General features: G+C 36.4%; 1 protein-coding gene across 4 annotated transcripts in view; it reads left to right on the forward strand.

The window, feature by feature from the left end:
* The window catches only part of N4BP2 (NEDD4 binding protein 2), a 42,825-nt gene extending 18,400 nt beyond the window's left edge, over nt 1–24,425 (forward strand). For 3 of the 4 annotated variants that reach the window (XM_074904689.1, XM_074904692.1, XM_074904690.1), the window contains exons 7-19: nt 245–333; nt 2,101–2,177; nt 3,997–4,152; nt 5,297–7,644; nt 9,023–9,108; nt 9,803–9,845; nt 10,833–11,077; nt 12,455–12,573; nt 13,909–14,047; nt 14,152–14,337; nt 16,595–16,763; nt 18,622–18,745; nt 19,587–24,425. In XM_074904689.1, coding sequence (XP_074760790.1) covers nt 245–333; nt 2,101–2,177; nt 3,997–4,152; nt 5,297–7,644; nt 9,023–9,108; nt 9,803–9,845; nt 10,833–11,077; nt 12,455–12,573; nt 13,909–14,047; nt 14,152–14,337; nt 16,595–16,763; nt 18,622–18,745; nt 19,587–19,632 — 3,827 coding nt within the window. In that variant the 3' untranslated portion in view covers nt 19,633–24,425. The remainder of the gene's footprint in view (nt 1–244; nt 334–2,100; nt 2,178–3,996; nt 4,153–5,296; nt 7,645–9,022; nt 9,109–9,802; nt 9,846–10,832; nt 11,078–12,454; nt 12,574–13,908; nt 14,048–14,151; nt 14,338–16,594; nt 16,764–18,621; nt 18,746–19,586) is intronic. The other variant, XM_074904691.1, reaches the window with a different exon arrangement.
* Nucleotides 24,426–24,659: the final 234 nt, after the last annotated feature.

Below are 24,659 nucleotides of genomic sequence, written 5' to 3' on the forward strand. Positions count from 1 at the left end.
TCAAAAGAATAATGCCATTTCTTAGTAGTTTTACATGTGAGGGGGGGATTTCTAGAATAAGAGAGCCTTGAAACAGATCAAGCTGTGGCAAGAGTTCTTCACACAGAGGTTAATCATTATGGATTATCTACTTTAAAAAATATTACAAATTTAGAGAATTAGTATAAATGTTACATATCTACCCTATTGTAATGAAATTAACTATAAACTGTATCGCATTCTTTTGTACATGTGTGTCTTTCAGCCAAAGAAGCATTTGAAATGAGAATCTCTCCTATAATAATAGACAACACAAACATACAAGCATGGGAGATGAAGCCTTATGTTACTTTGGTTAGTATTACAACTTGATCAATGTGAAAAGGGATCATTGACCAGCATGGCAACAATGCATGTTTTAAAATGAGATTGTCATTCTCGGTCTGGTTGTTATTCCACAAAGAAGTGTGGAGTCAAAAAAAAGTGTTACATGGAATCATACTACTCAGTGTCATATTCCGTGCATGTCTGAGTATTGACCTAGCCTAGTTTCCAAGTGACAAAGCCAAGTGCTTTGCACTTGGGAGCAGAATGAATATTGTTGAGGAAACTGAATTCTGTTTCTCTTTTATGTGATCAGTAAAATTATAAGCTACTTTTAAAATATAATCAGCACTAATTAATGAGTGATGTTTGATGCTCTGTGAAGCCTGAAAACGCAGTCTTCGTTTCATCCTAAATATGACATAGAGGCAGATACCAGCTGACCAGTGGGAGGGCTAGAGTTATCAAATGTTGCTAGCTTGCTTGAAGTTATGCAGATTTACTTAATAGTTTTTATTGAAGTGGTGTAATAAAAATAATGTACATGCACTATTATATGTTAGTAGTGTAGTGCTTTTATTTAATGACTAAAAGGGACCTGCTTTTATTTAGTACTAAGTAAACGTAATCTACATTTAACTTCCAAAGTTACATTTAATGATTTAAATAACTTGGTGAACTCTGTTATACGTTTCTCATACTCGAGTTTTCTGGAGCTTCTTACCTTTTTGCTTAATGCTTTCTAAATGTCTGTCAGCACTTTTAGACTAGCTATTATTTTGCCGTTGATATTCGCCATTTTGGGTGGTAGCTTTAATAATTTTTTTTTTGCTTACAGCGTTGCATTTTTAAAAATTGTTTCTGATTAACAGAAATCATATATTGGAAGAAATATTATAAGGTAGATCAGGAATTTCTCCTGCCATGGTACAGAAACACATCAGAGAGTGTAGTATGTAGAACTGACACCTTTTGAGCAGATACTGTACATATGCTGCATGTGGTAATGGATTAGTGAACAGGGGGACTTAACAGATAATTTTTATTAATAAAATTTTTATTTTATCCTTGCTTTCATTAACAATTGTCAGTTTAACAGTTCTTTCATAAATTAAGTCCTTGATTTTGCTGTCTACTGAAATAAAGATACAACAAAAGTTCTTCCAGGAAGTGCAGGGTTTGGTAGGGTGATAAGAATTTTTTCTGAAAACAGGAATGAGGCTAAATGACATGGTATTCAGTGTTTCTCTTGATTAGACTTTGCGTTCCTTTTCTGTCATGATGAGACTAGGCCATTAATTTGCAGCCTGCTCAAGTTTCCCATATGTGGCAGGAAGGCTGTCAACAATAGCTGTGTTAATGTAACTGAATTGCTTGTTTTGGAACTGGCTCACATCTGGCCAGCTCTGAATGTAAGCAGTGAGCTTTCCTCTGTCTTGGAGATGCTCTGTAGACATGCACACTGTACCTGGAAAGAGGAGATGTCCTGCCATCTTGACTCAGAAGAGGTAGAACATTTAAAGGCATGATATAATAGTAGTGATTTCTTTTTTTTCCTGTGATCATGGCACACGTTCAGTTTTACAGTAAGAGATACATACACATGTGCTTAAAAATCTCAATTTATATAATCAGAAGCGAAACACTGAACAAAAGTATGTTATTCCAAATGTTTAGTTGGTTTCGAAAAATACAAAAAACAGCTTTAAAGAAGTGGGCTATATATGTTGTGTACTTTTTCACAGAAGAAAGAAATGGATGATGTGGCTTGTTCTGTTTTGTATCTATTTTATTCAGGCTCAGCAGTTCAAATACAAAGTGATGTTCCGAGAACCAGACACTTGGTGGAAGTTTAAACCAAAAGAGCTTGAAAGGTAAGAATGCAAAGGAAGATTCCATATTAGATTGTATATCTTTCAGAGTCTATAAACTATGATTTTTAAAAAGGTATGACTTAGTACAGTGGCTGGTGAAATAGCAAGATATCAGTCAAGATTTTTTGCAATAATAAGTAGCTTTTAAATATTTTATTTCTACAATATTAACTTCTGTGGGATTTTATATGTATTATGAGATTATTTTTTTCCTGTCACTTTATTTATTACATGTAAAAGATACTCTTAGCAATAGGTATTATGTAGTGTTTTAATGATTGCAATTTTGCATTTAAGGTGGAGTGGCTGATCATTTGGGTTCCTGAGGTTGCAAAAATTATGTCAGTTTGGGGCTGTTTTTTCATCTGGCTGGTCTGTTGCCTTGAAATGTTTCTGCTGTCTCTGAGTTTAAGGCAATCAGCAGCTCATGGCCTGAGAGGGGCAAACCCCTGAGTGTCACCATTGTTGTTTACCTCTTCTTAGTAGGACCTTCTGCACAGTCATAGAGCCATTACTTAGACCCAGAATAGGCAAGATGTAAACCTTATGTATGTGAATAATAAGGTAGCTAGAAAATTGTCTGGATGCCACATTCAAAGGGTATGATCAGTGGTTCGATGTCCAAGAGGAGGCTGATGTCCCTTTAGGATGAGCACTAGGTCTGTTACTATGTAATGTCCTTTCTATGACTTGGATGTTGGGACAGAGTGCACTCTCAGCAGATTTGCAGGTGATACTGAATTGAGTAAGAGTAGTTTGTTCAGCCTTAAGAAGAGAGCTTTAAGGAAGGATCATATTGTTGTCTTCAGCTACCTTTTGAGAGGTTTCAGAGGAGACTAAAAACCTATCTTCTTAGAACTGTGTGGGGATAGGACAAAACAAATGTAAGCAAGTTGGAACTTTGTAAAGTTTTGATTATATAAAAGAAAACCCAAAACTTACTTTGAGGGTGGTCAGGCACTGAAAGAGTTTGTCCAGAGTTTGTACATTTTCAGTCATTGGGGATACTCAGAATTTGACAAGACAAAGCTCTGGGCAACCTGATGTAGCTGTACATCCTCTCAGTAGGAGGTTGGACTATGTGACCTCCAGAGGTCCCTTTCAGCATAAGTTATTTTATGATTCCATAGTATTTGTTGTCATCTGAATTTGCATGCTTAGTGTAAGGCTGGCCACTTTTCAAGTAAGGCAAAGAAGATTATTTAGATTATTTTCTTTTCTAAAATAGAACTTAAACATTTTCTCCTTAAACAGTTTCTGTTTTGCCATGCTTGGCAGGATTCACTTGTTCTAGGTGGAACTGCTGCAAAGCACATAGCTAGCTAGTGTTTAACAGGGTCAGTAAAAATTTCTAGTGAAAGGGTGTCCAAAATAATAGGTGAACAGGTTTTCTTCAAGTCTCAAGGAGTTTAGCAAAACTAGAGAAGGAAGACGATTAAAAATCTTCCATAGCCAGTTTGATATCCTGCATCCCTGTCAGGATCTGGTATAGTATATCTCTGATATTTGTTTGAAGAAGATGCATTATTGGTACAGTTTTAGATTTTAGTATTAAGCAAACCATCCTATTGCAGAACAGGGCCACCAGGTGGGGTGGAGAAGTCAAATGCAGCAGCGATTTGTCCGAGATACCCTGTTTGGAATGCCTTAGTGCACTGATACAGAAAGAATTGCTGTTTCACAGCTTTTGCCCTGGTCCGCTGAATTCTCTGGTTAGTCTTGCTGTAAACTTATTATCATTCACTTATTCTCTTCTCTTATTGTAATACACAAATCTGAAATGTTAATTTTTCAAATCTTTGTTTTTTTAAATTCATAGGCGAAACATTCATGGTGTATCTAAAGAAAAGATCAAAAGAATGTTGGAACGGTATGAACGCTGCCTTACTGTTAGTTCAATATTGGATTCTTCAGTCCCAGACAAATCAGAAGCTGCTGGCTGGAGTGAAGATCCTTGTCAGGAGGAAAGCCATAGGTTAGATTCTTTACTAGCTTTGTAGTCTCAAATAAAAGGCTAAAACTTCAAACTTCATAGCAATGGAACCTGGATACTGCTGTTGAACAGTGAATGCATTAAAAAAATTAGTTAAATAATAGAAAGAAATACACTTCATAATTTTCTTAATTTTTAAGAATTTCAGGATTTCTAGAAATGAGCAGTCAAGGGATCTAGTCAACTTTCCAATGTTTTTTGAAAACCTCCCAGTACGGCTGTGTGTTACTTTTCCGTAGGCCACTCTTGACTGACTTTCTCTTATCTTAGAAATGTGCTGTTGGATGTATGTTGTAGATACAAACCACTTAAAATATGTAAAATGCTTTTCAGAAGAATGTAGTCCCAAATATGAGCAGATTACTATTTCTGAGCCTGTGTATTGGCATGAGATAATGTCTTTGTGGTAGAAGCTGTATTCTTCATGCAGTAGCAATGAGTTACCTACTTGCTCTTGAGTGTATTTAATTTAGACTTGTCTAGATTTATGTTGGTTGCATAGATGACTTTTGCAGTGGCTAATCTGAATAATGTTGTATATGCATTATAATAATGCATAGGAAATCAGATTTTATTGTAGTTATTATTTTGTTTGGGTTTTGCATACTTAATGTATTTGAAATTAAGTGGGCACTGATAATTAATGGAATGTAGTTGATTGTAAGAAACAGTATGACAAGAAGAAGCACGTCATCTCCTGGTTAACTTCTAGACTTCCTTTAGCACTGAGGCATCAGGAGGGAGCAACAGTCCTTAAATAAAAGCATATTTACTAGGTTTGCTCGTCTGAAGGAGGAAATGTCTGGCAGCAGGGTGCTTCAGTATATAACTAAATGCTGGGAATGGGGAAAAATAGACTCCTGAGGAAGTATTCTTAGCCCAATGCTGAAGTAAAAAGGGATACTTAACAAGAAAAGTTCCACTTTGCTTTGCTACTTCTTTTTTATAATGGAGTGTTGAGGTTAGGGCTCACTCTCACTTCCTCTCACTAGAGTTCTTCAACTGGATGATTAGTGTCCTAAAAGGTGGTTTCCAGATTAAATAGCCAAACCAACATTAAAAGCATGGACAGGTGCTTAAAGAAGGTTTGAAAGGGGTTTATCATTTATTCCAATTTGTCTTTCAGAAAGAAAGAGGCACATTCTGATGTAAAGGAAGGAAAACCTTTTGCTTCTGGTGTGGAGCCTCTTGAATTAGCTGAAGATGATAAAAATTTTCCCAGTACTTCTCTAACGTTAGAAAGTGACTGTGATCCTGAACATTTTCAGAAAGAGGAAAAAGAAATTGAAAATAACTCAGAGGAACACAGTTCTGAGAATAGTACTGTTCAAGATGACTTGGATGTTTATTTATCAGATTGTGTAGAAAAAGAATTGCCATTGGAGAAGAAAGAAGAAAAGGGAGAAAAAATAGAAAAAAATAATGAAACAGAAATGGATGAGGTTGATGTCACCACAGCTGAAAAGACTGTATGCTTGCATACAGGAGTTGAGGAACACAGTGATAACATTCTCAAAGTTCAAACTGAAGTTGAACAGTCTGGTGAAATACCAAAACCAACACAAAGTAGTAACATAGTGGAACCAAGCAGTTCAGCTTTTGATACATCAGGAAAACCAGAACTACTAAACTTTCTGGGTGACTGGCCTGTAGAACAAACAATGGGACAGAGAGTCAAAAGGGCTAGAAGACTAGAAAAATCTTCTCTAAAGAGTGATAAGGAATGTAAAACTCCTAGTCAGCAGCATCCTGAGTTAGGTAAAGAGCAAGTGGGCCTGCCTGGGACCTGCACTGTTGAAAAAGGACAGGAGGAAGAAAATCTAGCTTCTAATTGTTCCTCTGTTAGCTCAGCTAAAGTTACAGCAGAATTGCAAATGATAGGACACTGGCCTGTCTCAGGCTCTTTAGAACAGAGACAACAAAGGTCCAGGAGAATGAGAAATACAAGTCTAAATCTGTCTGATGAAGGTAGAAATACTGAAGGTGACGTTAATAAAAATACTCTTGAGACTGAAGGTGATGTTAGTAGAAATGCTCTTGAGACCGTAGATGTGCTTCGTGGGATACCTGTGAACACTGTAGAGCAACCAGATACGAAGAGTTTGCATATGCACCAACATGAAGCAGTAGCTAATGAAATCGTAGGTGAGAAAAAAACCCAGCAAAGCAAGAGAATGAGAAAACATCACAAATTAGCCCTCACTTTTACAAACAACAATTTGCCCCATCCCAAAGAGGAGGAACACTTGTTTATGTTTAATGCAGCAGAAGAGAAAGAGGACACATGCTCATGTAGACAAGAGAATAGCCATTCACAGACTGAGTCACAGGATTTTGCTCTCCTGTGGAGATTAGAAAAGAAAATGCTTTTTCCTGAGACTACTAAAGTATTGCATGGCAGACTAGACGGCTTCAAACCCAAAGATGTAGATAATGCCTTGGATTCTCAGGGAAAAATACCCTATCGAGTTATGTATGATAAAAGTACGTTTGTGGAAGAAAGTGAACTTATCAATATTGATGAGTCTGAAAAGCTAAATATGCTATGTAAGCTTTTTGAGTCTGTTTCATTTGAAGCTCTGAAAGATCTGTATGAAAGATGTAACAAAGACATAGACTGGGCCACAGGTCTGCTGTTGGACTCTGATGAAAAGTTATGCAAAGATGTTGATACTGAATGCTTTCAATTGAGAGAAGCTGAGCCAGTTGTCGCAGACCTTGATTTCAAGGCAAGTACGAACTATGGTGAGAATCTCAAAGACTGTAAACAAACGCTGCAAATAATTGGGGCTGGTGATATCTCTGAGCCTTCAGAAGACAAGAACTCATCACTCGGCATTACAGAAAGTAGCGCTACCAAGGCAACTGTGACAGATGCTGATGTGTCTGACTCAATTGCTACCTCATTGAATGATTTGGAGGAACTGAAAAATTCTGGAGATGCAGCCCCTAGAACTGATGTAGGCAGCTCAGCAGCAGGTATCATTGAGCCATCAGTTTCAGGAAAGCAGAAGATAGAGTCTGAGATTCCTGTTGAAGAAACTATAAATCAGCCACCAGTCTCACAACTTGATGCAGGTTTCTGTATATCCATGACTTTGCCCTATGGCCCTAACACAAGTTCCACCAATTTGAAATTTGAATTAAATAATGAAAGTGACAGCAACCCTTCAGAAAGCAATGCAGAGAATTCCAAAGTGACTGCTTTGTTACTGGAAAAGGATCACGCATCTCTGGTTGGTCCTAGGAGTGATAAAGAACTGGAGAAGGATAAAGAAACCCAGGGGAGTTCCAGAGAAATATGTGGTAAAGAAGAAATTGAAACTCCAAGCTCAGATGAAGCTAAAGCCAAGATACAAAGCTCTATACCAGCATCACGTACAACCTTCAATATAGATTGCCTAGAATTAACATTGCCTCCTGAACTGGCACTCCAACTGAAAGAAATATTTGGGCCTGTTGGTATTGATGCAGGTATGGGCATACTTATATCCTTATTTTTATGAAAACACTCAGTTTAGGTAAGAAAACCTTTCTTCCTTTGCCTGTGTTTTTTTTTTTCTTCAAGCTTGATTTTGGAACAGATTTGCACGGTTCCTCATGATACTGTTGTTTGCTGTTGTTCATCCAAAAATGGAACTGAACTGCAGTAGTGCTACCTTCTGCCTTTGTCTTTTTGTATATGCATATACTTCAGAATCATAAGAAAATATATTGGCTTATTTGCTTCTTGAGCAACAGGCCTTTGAGGCTGTATTCAAACTCTGAGGGGATATTAAGATGATGAGGAAGATGCAAATTATGACTGATTAGGAAAAAAGAAAGAAAAAAGAAAGCTTTAGTCATCACTAAAATTAGAGAAGGAGAAGATGAATGATTTAGAGAAGGTAAAGTGCAACTGTACTTAAAAGATGAAACCAGACTAGTCTGCTGAGAGACTATGATGAAGGAAACTGTAAGCAGCACGAACATGCATCACAAAAGTTAAAGACTGATAGAAAAAAGAAGAAAATAAAACACAAGGGGCATATGGTTGGTTTGGTTTTTTTTTTTTTTTTTTTTTTTTTTTTTTTTTGTTCTTCTTTGTTCTCCTGAAGATTACTTGAAGTCCTGGATACCTGTTTTATTGGGTTCGGCTGCTGGCCTCTTCGCCTTCCATGCCTACCTCCTCCCCAGAAAAAAGTTTGATTTTGATAGCAGAAAGGTGTTTAACTGTACCTGAAATACACCCTGCCTTTTTATTTAATACATATGTACTTCTTGCGTTTTTATTTTTGAAAGGGTGAGAAACAATATCAGAAAGGTCTTTTAGGGAAAAGATGTATCATTATGATACCATGATAATTCCTGTTGTTGTGTTTAGAGTTAGAGGGGATACTTGGAGTCTGCTTCTTTGAGTTTGTGTGTTTGAAAGGAGGGATGTGACTGCTGTTGGGCAGTGGCAAATACATTACGTAAAAGCAGTTGCATGTGGCTTGCAATAAAAAAGGGGGAATCTCAGTTTCACAAATGAAACTGTGGTTGTAAATTAACAGTGGCTTTGTAAAAGAAGGTTCTGCTAGAAAAATAGAAAAAAGGAAGAAAAATGGAGTTGTTCAGGTAGTCATATTTCAGCAAGATACAATTAATGTTAACTGGGGTTTTTCTACCCGTTCTGAGTTTTTGAACACCAGATAATGAAGTCTGTGTGTAATGCTTTTTTGTAAGTTGGCAGTTGCTGAAGTTTTACAGGCATGGCAGTTTGTGCAGAATCTCTAGAATTCAAATTAATAAGTCTAAGCTACTGTACTTTATTTCCTTAGATAAGTTTTTATAGAATGCTTTAATTAATATGTTTTCTTTCTTCCATAAGGATCACTAACTGTTGAGGATTGTGTGGTTCATATTGATCTGAATTTGGCAAAAGTGATTCATGAAAAATGGAAAGAATCTATTCTGGTTAGTAGATTTCTTGCTTATGGCATGGTATGGCATGCACTTTGTCAGACGTTTGTCTGCTTATGTGTTGGTCTAAATGTGTCAAATGCAAGTGTCTTTGCGACTACAATGATAAAATACAACAGTAGTGTGTAAAATATGTGTATATCAGGATGTCATAATCATCAGAGCTGTTGAAAGACAGTTTAAGAGATGAAGAAACTGCATGTCATGAGTGCCTCATCAGGAAACCAAAATTCTTTAAAAAAAAGGATGCACAATTTCACTGGCCAAAAATTATTACTGGCTTTTTGACATACAAGAAGAGTTCTTTTATGAATAATTATGTATACAAAACATCTCCATGAGCACTAATTGAGAAGAGTTCTTTAACCTCCATTCCTTCATAGCCTTAGGAAAGTCAGAATGCTTTTTGGCAAAACTTTTGTTTGGTGTATTTAATTAAAGTTATGAAAACTTAGCAGTGGGGCGTGTTCCTCTACCTTGATGTGTTTTCAGAAAGATAGTTCTATCTTTTAAAATTCACTTCGTAATTATTTTTCTTAAACATATTTTTTTAAAAATACCCAATCTTTGAGAAATACCGTGAAACATTATTTTGCAGCTGGTTTACTTAGAAGCTAACACTTGTGAAGTTTCACTGCAAAATTTATAGCTTGCTTATAACATTCATGGTTTTACTATTTTTATTTAGAAGCGTCAGAGGAGAGATGAATCATGTAAGTTGTCTGCAGAAGGTATGTATTTCTCTTAATTGTAAAAATACTTAATTCTCATAATCATATTTAATTCTTTGAAACTTCAGTAAGGTTGCAAGTATTCTATCTTTTGAAAAATGATAGATTCATTTATTAAGCTACGCTTTTTTATTTATTGCCCTTGGTTCCATTTACCATTCTCTTTACAGAGGCATGGGGGGGAAGTTAATTGTAAGAAGAATCACTAGTCCAAGGTAGATGCAAGCAAAAAGCCTGTCATTTTGTGTACTTCGGAGAATTTAAAGAGAAGCTCTGGCTGGATCAGACAGCTGTTTGGTAGAATTTCTGTAATCTCTGTGGCAAAAAAAGGTTTGGTTGGGGAATGACTAGTAGAGTAAAATTTCTACAGTTGAGAGAAGGAGGTCAGGAATACAACATTCACAAGTTGTCCTTGTCAGAGGAACTGATTGTAGCAGGAAGACGTATGTCCTTGTTCAAAAAGAGTTAAAATCGCTGGCGATCCAGTTTTCATTCAGCTCCCTGAAGAAATGTCCCTGTACAGCAGAACCCCTCTACTCTTGCATGGGACATGGGTGAAGACTTGGATTGCAGTGTGGGTACAAAATATCCACATGAATGACCAAGCAGTGCTGTTAGCATTAAGTGTAAAACCCGATTGTTAAGCATCTGTCCTTAAATTGTAGAGGAAAGACAGGTAAACATGTAAACACATGAGACAATAATTCTTTTATAAAAGCAAACAAACCTCCCCAGTTAATGTATGTGCAAGGTAGTTTATAGCTGTAAGATACGTCTTGGCACTTGAAAATTTGGTTAGGGAGTCCGATGGTTTTGCTTTTGTTTTACAAAACAGATAAAGATGATCAGACAGTCTTTGCAAAATAGTAGTGATGAAGGTGAAAATGTGTTGTTACATTCAAAAACTTATCTAATTATTTTGGTGTTGCTTGTATAAATAAACTAATAATTGTTTTATTTGTCATCTCATTTTCATTGCTTTTGAAGGTCCTACTGTGATTCAGCAGATAGATACAGATGACTCAGAAATGCTATTATCACAGAATGCAGACAGTAAAATACAGAAGAAAAAAATGACCTGGGTTTCAGGTTCATCTAATGACATACAGACTAAAAAAACGGCAACATCAGACGTTTTTCCTTTTATGGATCACTGGAATGCTCAGATTCAGAAAGTTTCTCTCAGACAAATAATATCTGAAGAAATAGCTATTCAGGAGAAACAGGACCTGGTATGGATAGCACCAGTTTTTTATGCAGTTTAAATTCATTACTATTAATGAACAGAGTATGTCTTATCTGGTGACTCATCTCTGTGCTTATTACACGCTGAATTCATAAGACAAATGCATGCCAATTAATATTGTTGATTACTGTGATACAAGGGTTTGCTTGGGGTAGATGTTTCTGATTTAAAATATAAATCTCATTTTAAAATGTACTATTTTGATTGTTTCACAAACAGATCATGGTGCATTTCACTATACAGGTTAGAATTTGTGTTTGGTTGAATTGTTTTTTGATTGCTTACCTAAAACCAAAAGATCAGTGTGATTTCCCACACTTTTTATTAGGAAAGTGAATTTTAAAAAAAATCTTAATTAGCTCCATGCCTTGTTTGTTTAGAAGTGGATTGAACTGATTTTAATATTTTTTGTAAGAAGAACCCACAACATTCCTAACAGATGAGACATTAAAAGAAATAGTTGAGGTTAATCTCAAACAGGTTTCTCTACACACTTGTCAGGAAATAGTAATTTAAAAAAATATTTTTATTAATCTGCCACATGGTTCCCATAGCCAGTCTGGTTGGTGTGTGCATAATGCTGCCCTCTACTGCCCGGGAGTTGTTCAGAGCAGGCATTTTTATTTGTCTCTGAGAAGTAGCTGTCCTAAAAAAGAGGACCTTTGTTTCTACTGGTATAGAAAGCTGGATGGATTAGCTTTGAAAGAATGGCTTGTGGATTCTTTCTTTGAACTGCATGTATGTGGCTTACCGATAATAACAACTGTGATGTCTGCAGCTTTATTTTCAGTTTGAATTCATGGAGCTTGGCTTTGTTTTGAACACTTTTTAAAAAAAAAAATCTTGAGTATTGGAATGATCAGTCTGATTTATTCTGGGCTATTATTATGCTTTCTCAAAATGACTCCACAAATATGAATTTTTATTACTGTACTGCTTCAGACACACCAAGCCAAAATTGTTTACACTCTTGAATAATAAAATGTTGTTTCAATCCCAGGCCCTCAATATGGAATAGAGGTGGACTCTGCACAAGCTTAGCATTGAACTAGGTAGACTAGCAGGAAATGCATTCCAAACCTTAAAATCTTCCTTTTGCTTTGTCCAAGTTATAAGGGAGCTCCAACTGAGTCTGTTCAAATGACTGCAGAGTACTGCAGTGATGTACAGTACAACTTACCTGTCCCTACTTTATTCTTATCAGATCAGTGTGGCAGGCTGCTATTGGCATGCTGTCATTGCTGTGGGTGCACGCCTACTGAGCAGATACTTTTTGAAATCTTGAAAGTGGGACTGGCTCTACTGTTACTATATTTTGTTCTAATAAAGAACTTGCAATATTTTTCCTTTGTCTTCTGGGTAGAATCGTATCCCTTCTATGGCTAGAAAAGACTGTGCTGCTAAACTAAAGGAGAAGCAACTTTTTGAGATGTTTCCAACTATTAATCAAAATTTCTTAATGGATGTCTTCAAGGACAACAGGTAAGAAATCTGAAAGTTCTTTTTAAAAATGGTACTCAGTAATGCTATAGTGCATAGTTACTATATGAAGAGTTAAGATCCTGCTAAAGAATGGCTTTTTCCAAAGTAGCATACTTTTGGTAGACCTAAATAAAGGCAAAACTAGCTGGTCTTAAAACCAAAAAGGGCATAAAAGCTCTATGTGTATACTTGTTTCTTTTTTTGAGCAGTAGATAGTGTCTCTCATTGGGAGAAGAATGTCTCTGGTTATTACCTCTCACAGGCTGTCAGTGGAACTGCCTATTAGCTCTAGAGCTGAGGTTTAAATCAAGTGAGACAAATTAGCAGGGATGGTAATAGTGGGCTCACAGAAAATGGCATCCTCCCAAGTGGAAAACTACCATCACCTGATGTTAGCTATGAGTCCTTTCCTGGTTACTACAGCAGCTCTGAAGGAATGAGCTATCTCTCCATCTCCTCCTGCTGACATTCTCTTTTCTGCATTATATTTCTGGGATATGTGGCTACCTTCTTAAATCCATGTTCCTGAGAACTGAACTATTTTTCCAAAAGAAACTTATTTCTTCATCCTTGGCCAACTGAATGTCTGTCTCTACATGTGGGTTTGCTTGCCTGCTTGTCAGTCTTTCTGCTTGTTCAGGTTGTTATCAAAACCTTTCCTTGTGGAATGGTTAAAATACATCCTTCGTCCATCTCTACAGCTCAAGCATTTCACCATCTCTTGTTTTTCACATTGTAAATCCCCTTCATAGTGTTGCCTTTCCCAAAATCTGTCTTTACTTTTGATCAGTCTTCCTCTTGTCTGCTTACTGAACAGCAAGAATAAAGAAGAAAGAGGGCTTATTAGAAATCTGATGGCAACTGATGTCCTATTCTTATTTCATTAAATTTAATACAAAGCTTCACTGGAAATACAAGGAATTTTTGCATAATCATTTCAGAAAACAGATGATTTTAAACTAGTTTGTATTATCTAACCTGGACCAGGGAAGATTTAAGAAGTAGTAATTTATCTAGCCCAAAAACCAGTGTTTACTTCTAAACTAATATCTGCTTGATTAAGGTAGAATGCAATTTACTTTAGTATTTCATTGTCCTTTTAATATTCAAGTGCCCCTCAGTTAGATTTCAGTGAACCAAGACTGCATGAGTGTTGATGCCAGTAATGCAGTACAGTGAGTCTGCAAGACTTTCTTTAATAAAATTCCATTCCAGTGCTTTATTTGCATTGTCATCTATTTCTGTAACTATGTCAAGGTTTGTAATATGCATTTTAATAAATGTAGCAGCTATTAATGTATTTGTAAAGTCACAGATTTTACTTATCCTTTACAGCTACTCTTTAGAACAAACTGAGCAGTTTCTGAACTGTGTTCTGGAGGCAGATCCGGTAAAAACAGTTATAGCTCAAGAAAGTGTTCAGCCAAATGAAATTGCTTCTACCTACAGTGCTGCAAAGAACCGGGAGAAGAAGGTATTTTATTTATTTTTTTTAATAGTAGTTACAAACATATCCAAAGCTATATCCAAAAACACCCTATGATGCATACTTAGCTTCAACATTGCAAATTCCTACAGGCAAAAAAAAGTAAGGAAGAGGATGATCCTTTGAGTGAAATATTTCAAGATTTTGAATATCCACAATATGATGATTTAAGAGCAGAAGCTTTTTGTCACCAGCAAAAGAGACAGGAATGTTTGAAGAAGGCTGGGGAGGCCTATCGCATGGGTATGAAGCCTGTGGCAGCATTTTATGCACATCAGGTAAATGTAAATATTGTGCTTTTTGCCTGCATTTAGAGAGGTACTTAAATACTGAATTAGAAATGATAAGAAAAACATTGTGCCTACTAGAGCTGATAAATTTGCTCAATTACTGTTCCCTGTGTAAGTGTTATATTGAGAATCCCCTTACAAGTAAAATCCCTTTCACTAGTACTGATACTGATACAGGAGACTAATATAACCAAATTCAGTGCGAAACCTCATGAAAGATAATATATAGTGCTTAGTCACACATGCTTGTTTTCTCACAGATCTCACTCTTGCATCCACATAAGTGTAAACACCAAGACCCGTGTCCATGTGGTCTGGCCCAGTTCACTCGTGTGACGTGGACTGCAGCGAACATCAGTTTTCAAATTCTCCATATGTCCCTCGTGTTCCTCTTAATTGGTGATGAACTGTTTTTAGACACATCTTTTGTACTTTTTAGGTATCAGACAGGTATTAAGAAATGTTTTTTTTTGCCTTGGAATCTTGCTTGCTTCATCCTCCATAGATCTTGGGCAGGATTGCTGCCTGCTGTTTTTGCTTCCTCATTCAGATTATCTTTATGGCTACAGTCTGTCTTAGGTTGGGATAAAGGTGGTGTGGTGTGTCATGCTTTTGCCATCCATCTGGTTTTGGACTGTAAATCTGCTGCTAGTCAGTCTTGTGTACTCTGGGCTTGGAGCACAGGCTCTCTGGTCTTCATTCAAGCACATTTCTCAGTATATGCCAGTTTGATTGCTGTTGATCATTGCTGTTGATCATATTCTTGATTATAATTATCAGCTGTTCTTGTAACCGTTCCTGTATGTTGGTTTCTTGGTGCCCTCATGTGAGACCCATTCACACTTCATTCAGACTACTCTGAAAGTTCTGTTACAAATATCTCCAAAGGCTGTAGCTTTTCCGTGATCTAATAGTATATTAAAAATCGGTAAGAATTCACATTATAGAAGCATTTATTTCTAAACTATGAATTGCATTATGACAGAACAAAAATGTAATAATGAATTACTTGAATTTGCTTAATAGCTTAAAAAAGCTTTCACACAATTGGTATAACATATCACTCTAAATATTTAGATTGTCACTATGCATGTAGGAAATACTGGTTATCGGTCTTTATAATGAACTCTTTATGTTCTTGGTTTATATATTCTTCAAGTCTGGAGAGATTGTAAACAAAGGTCTATATGATTTTAGATAAAAAGGTAATTTCAAGTTCTGTCTTACTTTTGTTCTCAGCCATAATGACAAGTACAATCTGGAAATTTAGTACATATTTTGTCCTAAGTAATAAAAAGGCAAGCTAAGCTACCTTTAGTAATTAAAAATATTTTATGCTTGGTGGCCTTAGCCTGTCTTGGGAATCCTCTGCAAGTGAGAGTTCTGGGACTGATATCTCTGGTCTGACACTAATACACTTCACATGATTCATTTTAAGGAAGTGTAAGACAGACTGTCACTTCTGTTCACTTGAGCCCTTGTCAGTGCAATACCTGGAGTTAAGTCTTCCATTCCTTTTCAGACTGTGCCTACAGATCTTCAAAGACATAATTTGTTGCTTCAGTCTCAGATATTATCACTGCAAGGTTCATAGGAAATAGTTGGTTCTTGTTCACTGTGTAGTGTGAATAACCCTGTACTGCTGCTTGCCCTTAATTCCAGTAGGGACTGTATTGACCTTGCCAGTCATAAAAGTTATATCAAAAATTTTAGAAGATATAATAGACAACTATGAAAAAAAAAAAGCACCCTTGTCTTGTCTGATTTTTAGGGAATGCGTTTGTAAGAATTAACCTCAATTGTAACACTCAGCGGGTTTTTCCTGGGCTGTCAGGTGGTTTCTCTGTCATTGTTTCATTAAATTTGTAGCACGATACTTTTTCTGAAAATAAAATTCTATTGTTAGGGTAATAAATCTGAAAATCAGCATGGAGTGTAACTTTTTAGCTTGTGTAAGACTATGTTTTTGTGCCTTTTCTGGCTTTTTTTCTTTCTTGTAAGGCTTTTGTTATAATTTCTTCTTTGTGCTAGCTTTGAGTAGTTTCTTAAGAACAGATTTCATGAAATCTCCTTGTAAGTAGGTCTCACTGAGCCTCTTCCAGAAGTCCTGTTGCAATTATAAATTTTACTGCTTCCAACTGTGAGCTAAAAGCACCCTGCCAGTACTGTCATTTTGAACCCAATGAGCAGTGTGGAGCTTAGATTATGTCTCGGCATGTAATAGTTGCTGTGCTTATGAATAAAGGGTCGCCTTCATGAGCAGAAGATGAAAGAAGCCAACCATGCTGCTGCTGTGCAAATCTTTGAGAAAGTAAATACATCCTTACTGCCTATGAATGTATTGGATCTGCATGGTCTCCATGTGGATGAAGCTGTGAATCAGTTGTCCAGAGTGCTGCAGGAAAAAAGTGAAGGTAGGAATAAGCTAATAATTCGTGCCCCCTAAAAGTTATTCTCTTCATTTTCTACTAAGAAATCATGATATAATGGGAATATCAGAGGGAGTGAATGTACTTTAATAACATGTAAAAACAACTGGCTTTTGTGTTGTTTTATTTTCAGAGTTCCCCTATGGAATTGTTTTTCTTTGGCACGGCAATGAATCTTTTTGCTCTCTGTCTTGCCCACCCCCAAGCCCCCACCCTCCCCCATGCTTCTTTGTAAATCTTTCTTTTTCTTCTGTTTTATCCTTTTAATTTTTTACTGAAGACTTGATCTGTCCTTCCTGGCATTTTTAACAGAGGTAGTAACACAAGTGTTTGTGTTATCTTCTCATCTGCTTTATCAGAACTGTGTTGCTTTTTTAATCTTTAAGGAAAAATCATTATGCGTGAATTCTAACCACAATGATTATATCGTCTTCAGCTTTTACATGAAAGTGTGTGATTTGAGCTGTCTTTCAGTAACTTCCATATGAATTTGTCAGCACGATCTCTTGAGATCAGAATACTGCTGCTTCCATAAATGTCATTTTGTGCAGTTTTGCTCGAGGGCTTATTTTTTCTCCCAGTGGAGTGTTCAAGTACTTCATGAGTGTTCTTGCTGTAAGAAGATACATTTTCTGCATTATTAGTTTACCCTATAAATTAAAGCACACTGGGAATGCTTTCATAACTATCTTTCTTACACAAGGTACCACTGCATAAACCTGATTTTTTGAAACATCTATTCCACAGAGTAGAAACAAAAGTGTTCATTGAGGCCTTAGATAATCCTTTACTTCCAATATACATAAGAGATAATTACATTTCATTATTTTGTGTTATTTCTAAAATGACATTTGTATACTTTATGCTGTAACCTAATGCTTTTCAGAGCTAAATTTCCTGAGCTGCACTTAAATCAGGAGTCCTGTAATGATTGTAGGGGCTCTCTGTTCAGTTCATGCACCGAAATCTAAAAAAAAAAGGTTAATTTCAGTGTGCACACATGGGAAAGGGATCAATACTGGGCACTTAGTGCTGGCAGAATTAACAGCAAACTAATATAAAACCCAAATAAAGTTAGGAGAGAGAGAGAGGGTAGTTGAGGAAAGATGTCATGTGAACTGATAATCTCGAACTGGCAAATCTTGTCTTGTTGTGAGAACCCAGTTTAATTTAAATTTTTCCCTATTTTTTCAAACTCTTCATCTGTTTAGGTTGCTGTGATCTCTGGGAGAAGAGCAATTGCATTTGCTATCAGGGCTATATGCCCTAATAAAGCTCATGTGATGTGTTGATCTGTTGATTCGCAGTGTTCTAACATAGCAGAAGTTCGTCCCAATAAGTGTGACTTCAGTGTCAAAAACTGTGTGGATTTATATTTTATTTCTTCTTCCTTTCTTTATCCAATAAAATATTATTTCTTTATTCACATTAATTTAAGATAAAATGTGAAACAATAGGGAGAAGTATCACTTAAAAATTAACTAAGTTACACCCACCTCTTAATTTTGCAATGTTAATTTACATCACAGGATATAAATTCCAAGTGAAGACAAGATGATAGAAACAGTAAAGCTGCTATGAAATTAGAAAGATTTTGTGATGATCACAACATACATATTGCAAGCAATCTAGATTTAAAAAGCTTGACTCTATTTTTTCAGAATATCTTTTTCAGAAGAGGGGGAAAATGGCTATGTTTATGTAAAAGATGCATAGCCAGCATGGGAAAGCAAAGTTTGAATTCACTAGTGAGAATTTTCAGCAGAATGGATGGAAAGGTTATACTGAATACCAAGTCTCTGCCGAGGGAAAATTTTAACCGTTACAATCCCTGCTGTTACAGAGTACCAGCAGACTGGTGGTAAACCATATCTTTGTGTTATCACGGGAAGAGGAAGCCATAGTCAGGGAGGAGTTGCTCGCATCAGACCAGCAGCTATCAGATACCTCACAAGCCACAACTTCAGGTGAGTTTAGATTTTTGTTACTGATACATTTTTTTCTTAACCCACATTTAACTAACTGAAAATTGAAGTTAGTTTTAGAATACTGTTAAACTACTAAACAGATTAAGGCAGGTCTGCTGTTTCAGATTAAAGTACCTCTGCTGTTTCATAAATCCTATGCAGTTGTTTGACACAAAACCATCTTATATGGAGCACCTATTAAATGTTAGATATTTTACTCTAAGATAGATGAAAACACTATGAATTAAACTTCTCTAAACTTAGTTTAATTACGTATTTCCATTCAGGGTTGCTAGTTTTACTGTGAAAAGTTGTTAATCCTGCTTTTTATTGGTCTCCAATACTGGCTTTAGCTTTCAGCTGCTTATGTGGGACAGCAGTTTAGCAAGTCTGGGCTGGCACCAGCGTGTTTGCTGCTTTTTATTTACAGAAGTGTATGAAGGTGACTCTGAAGGTGGGACTCAGAAATAGCAAAGACTTTCCTTCCCATTTCCTTCTAAATTTCTACAGAAGACAGGGGAGAAAATCCTTTTTGAAAGAAGAGGGAATGAAAGGGGAGCAAGAAAAGAGGAGGAGAATGAATATAACCAAGAATATTGGGCAGCCTTTTTTTTTTTTTTATGAAATCTTCCTCTTAGTTTCTGCTGTTTCCAGCTCTTCACCTCTCCAGACCCTGTAAAATCCTCCTTCGCTGTCACATCCAGAGGACATGATGCTGATTTCCTGACTCACACATACTTGACTGAGAACCTTATCACTTTCCATATGTTTGATGAGGGCTGAAGGAGATGGCATTGCACATAGCTTTCATGTTGAAGCTTCGTCTTTTCTCATTTCACAGGTTCACAGAAATAAAACCAGGCTGCCTGAAAGTCATGCTGAATTGAAGGGTTGTCAAGAAGAGAAGAGGAATATAGAAACTGAGGTGTCAGATTACAGCTAAAAACTTTTTGAATAACTGCAATAGTATTTTGTAGTCTGTTTTAATGGATAATATTTTATTAGAAATGGTCTCAATTTACAGCAAGTGTTTTTGTCAGTATGTTTCCAAGAAAATTTTTGTGTGGAATGGATTCTTTTTTGAACCTGCAAAAAAGATGACACTTACAGGATTTGAAGTCTCAGAAATGCAGATTAAGAATTCTGCTGAGCAGTATTTGATGTTTTAAAGGGAAATTAAAGTACAATTTTAAAATATAACTGTCTTTTCAGCATACACGGTTTATGTCTTTTGACCCTCACACATTTTAACTGCTGTGGATTCTGTGCTTTTAAAACATAGTACCTTGTACAAAGTTATTTTGTGATTCAGAACTTTGTGCTAAACCCCTCAGAAGAGCACAGGGGAGGTGGGAACTTGGCAACTACTGATATTTCAAATCCAGTACAGCTGAGGGCTAAATATTTCCAGGTTTCTTCAAAAGTTTGATGTAGTCTGGTTTTAGTAGTTATTTTGTGATGCATTGAGTAATTCTGTCGTCCTTATTCCATTCTAAGCTTCTCCCAGTACTGATGGAAGTTGCATGTAAAAGACCGTGCAGTACGACCAGTGTGGTTTTGATAATTTTGCAGGCTTACTGTCATCTAGTAAAGGGAAGGATACAACTCTAGTTCAATCTCTACTTACACATAGCTAATACTGTAATTTTGCAGGAACTGCCCTTACATTTTTTTAACATCTATGGTATTAGAAGTGTTTCTTTCTTTATGGCTTTTTAAATGGAGCAAATTGAGTACTGTCTCACTTTACAATTGTCTAATAGTGACGTGTCTTCGTTCTGTGTGTATTAAATTTGGTGACCTCCTTTTATAAAATATGATTGTCTGTGAGACATTCTATAAATGTATTTTTAACATCAAAGTGGATTCTAATACTACAGTAGTAATTGCCTAACTGAAAATTTGGGAGTACAAAAGTTATTCTGGTGGTGGTGATAATTGCATCAGCATCTAGAAATACCTGTGTAAAAAACCCCAAACAACAACAACAAAAGCCCCAGACAGACACCCCCCCCCCCCCAATTAAACATCTGTATTTTGGCAGGTGTTCCCAGTAAACAATCAGAACATTTTAAAAATAGAAATATCTTTTAGAATGTATTATTACTTTTAATGACATCTTCGCCTCTTGAAAGGCATACGAATTTTTTACTACAAACTGTTTAATCTTTGTTGTAAGGTTTATTCAGAACAGGTATGAGTTATGTAATAGGAATAATATTAATTAGTTAAGGATTAATGGGAGGGTTTTTATTTTTAAACCACTTTTGCAGTAAATTTTATCCAGGAATTACATGCACATAGACTTTGTGTATGAATCCATATGTGTGTGCAAGTTCTGCCATTTGTGAGCATGAGTAGTAATAAGCAAGGAACTTCTTTGAGAAAAGCTGTGCACAGAAATAGCTTTCACTTGAAAATGTGTCTATGTAAGTTGATGACAAACTGAAAGACATGATGTTTCCTCAAAACCCATATTTACTGCAATATATACACAGTGAATGCAATGTACAGTAGACTTAAAAATGAGTTTGTCATACTTCAACAGATACAAGAATCTTTTCATGGTGATTTCAAGTGGAAGAATAGCTTGAATAATATTTAATCAAAGGGAGTTACTGGATAATAGACTGTCATAGTAAATTTCATATTTTTTGTGGGTACTTAGTTCATCTGAATTGTGTCCCTTCTCTTTTTCTTTCTCCCTGGGCTGCTCTGGTAACCAGTGGGTGAAACACAAAAGATCTGTGCTCCCCAAACAGCACTAGCAGAGCTGTTTCTGCCACCGCATGAAGTCCTGTGGGGTGAAGCCCATGCTCTGTCCTGTGTGATGGTCCCTCAGATGGACTGAGATGTCATTTAGCCACTTGGACTCGAGACAGCAGTTCAGACTATCAGCTGTTCAGGGTTGCAGATGCTAGAATTGCCTCAGTGGAGCTAAGATCTTTCTTTTGGACTAAGGAGTTTCCTCTGCTCCTGAACAGTTTTTCCTCAGTGCTACTGTTTATAAGGAACGGAGGTGCAGCTCTCTGGGGCAACTCTTGAAGCATACTCCCTGTTGGTTGGCCTGGGTGGCTGAGTTGCCCGGCAAAGGTCCCAGTGTATGCTGAGAAGTGTTGTGTGTTGAGCTGCTGGGGGCCCAAGCCCCACAGTGATTTGCTTGTAAACAGGGAAGTGCCAGCACTTCTGGTTGTTTTGAGAGGGGGCCTGATTCACTCAGCATGTTCACACCACTGACATGGACAAAGACAGCTTAGATTTCACTTCAGAAGACAGCAGAAAAAGTTGTCTTGCCCATCTGTTCATCATAATCTAGTTGTTGACAAGTTTACCCTGAAGGTGAGAAACACAGCTTTTCACCTTCTCTGGCCTAGCAAGGGGACAATGACTACACCTGACTCACTTCCCCAGAAAATGCTAACCAGTGTGCTCGGGAGTATTCTTGAAGTTGCCACTTCCTGAACCTCTTTCAGAATTGCCACTGCAAACTGAAGATGTAAGATCAAGGGAACAAAAGAGATTAAAGAATAAAAGGTGCATAAACAGTCTTTGGAAGAGGGCTAGGACTCCAGAAAATAAGCTGTTCCCACTGAGCTTCAGTGTCCCTCTATATTATTTTTTCATCCCATATTCCTGTTTGGATAAATACATAAAAAATGTTCAGGGCAAAACCTCAGCTCCACCCCTTACTAGGAGAGTTTGTTTTCTCTAGTCTGTCAAAGTCAGCAGAGTGCATCGCTTAAGAGCAGTTTGGAGTACTCTCTCTTCCTCGCCCCTTTGGGTACATGTTGAGGTTTACTAAGGTACTCTGAATATCCTGCCTCGTTATAGTTTGATCATTCACCCAGTATGAATTGATTACAGGCTGAACTTTGATGGAAGACAATGGTTTAAAATCGTAACATGGGCAGAACTAGTCTTGCCTTTGTTGAAGTTAGTGGTAGAGTCTCCATCAGCTTCAGCAACTTGGGGTGAGGCATTGTAGTTCCAACTCAGAGAAAATATGATGAGCTCAGCCTTTTTCTTCCATGGGAGCTTAAGCATGTGTTTAGAAGCTGTGCTGAACTGGATGCAGAATGGAGAAGATCAGTGTACAGAGAGAAAGAAAGTAGACTTTCATTAGTAAAGGTCTCCATGCCTTCCGTTACTTGCCAAACTGTCCAGAAAAAAAAAACTGGACTTCTTGTACTTCTTTGACTGTTTTTATAATGTAGAGTGGGATGAATTAAATATGATTGTTAAAATCATATTTAATGATGATTAAATTAAAATGGTATTTCAAAGTAGGTTACATTGTAGAAATTCCAGATTTTCTGATGTCTTTTGCAGTTACATCAGTGAGAATTCTGGGTATTGCATAAATTGTGTATCAACTTATACTTTTAATTAAAAGTAGCACTTAGTAGTATTGCCACCAGCACTCTAAAATAATGTGTGACTGTTAAAATACCTATTTTGTGTACCACTCTTTACTCTTCAACAGCATGTGGTTGTGATGACTGGTAGCCTTTAATATGTGACTTTTGGGTTATTTTTTGCAAAACATTTGAACATTTATCCCAATTTTTAATTTAGAAATATTTTTTTTTTTAAATACAAAATTTAATGCTTGTGCTAGCATTGACAAGTTATCTTACAGTAAATAAATAAATAAAAAAAGGCCCAGGGGTGCAATGAAGAAAGTTGTTCTAAGTAATGTGAGTGTTTAAAAATATATTTCAGTTGATTGTAGGACAAAAATGATTTTTAAAAAAACAACTTCAAGATACGTTGATAATACTTGAATGATTTGGGCTTTTGCTTTTAATAGTATGTTGTACAATTTTATTTAAACTTACTGTTTTTATAGGCCTATTGAAGGACACCTCAGGCAAAGTTTAACTGGCATTTTTTGTGGCTGTTGGAAACTATTCTGACTTGGGAATCCCCATTTAAACAATGTCCAGAACTCTAGTCACAACCTAGAACATCACTAGAATATCTGGAACATCACTGTCATGAATATATACAGTGTCATGGAAGATCTTTACGTGCTTAGCAGAACGTATATTCTAGGAAGTTTTACTTGAAGTGAAATGTAACAAAGCTGTTATTTAATCTTGCCAGAAAATACAGTGGGTAGACAAGAAAATAATTTTATTGTTGATAATGGCAAAGAAGGATCATCATAAATGGAATATGAGAAATTATACATAGACTTTGTTACTGATGTTTATGTCTTAAATGCAGTTCACATTTCCGGAATAATATTGCCCTCTTTGCAGAGCTGAGATGATAGAGTATGAACACTTTAACAAAGAAGAGTTAATTGACTTAATAGAATTTTCAAATACCACGTTCTCTTAAAGAAAACCCACACAAAACCCAACCAAAGCCCAACTGTTCATGCTATTTCAGCTAAATAAACTGTGCAGAGGATTAAATGACTTGTATGTGAATATGCATGTGAAAAGACCTAGTATTGCAGCTACCAGTTGTACAAACTGTTAGGACCAGTACGTTGGAAGATATCAATGTCTATTTTTAAATTAAAGTAAAAAATGGATTTTTTTATTTGTATAAAGTTGTAATTTTGCTGTTAATTATAACTTTCATTTTTTACTGAAAAACAATTTTGTAATTTGCATTTAGAATTTCTAATGTGAAAAGGAATTTACAAAATATAGTTTAATAAAAGATTTTTGCCACAAGTATAGCCTTCTGTCTTTCCTTGGAAGACTACATTTCAGCTTGTATCAAATTTTGTCATACAGTAGTCTTGGAGCTCTGCATGAAAGCCACTTGCCTTGACTTCAGGATACCATCTGTAGGGAGATGAAGCAACCATCTGCAGGCGTAAAAAGGAACAGATTTGTGGCCTGATTAGAAGTGTTGCGAGTGGGAGCTGAATGCTCACATTACTGAAAATGAGGGT

This window comes from Athene noctua, chromosome 4 (genome assembly GCF_965140245.1).
Source record: "Athene noctua chromosome 4, bAthNoc1.hap1.1, whole genome shotgun sequence".
NCBI classification, from domain to species: domain Eukaryota; kingdom Metazoa; phylum Chordata; class Aves; order Strigiformes; family Strigidae; genus Athene; species Athene noctua.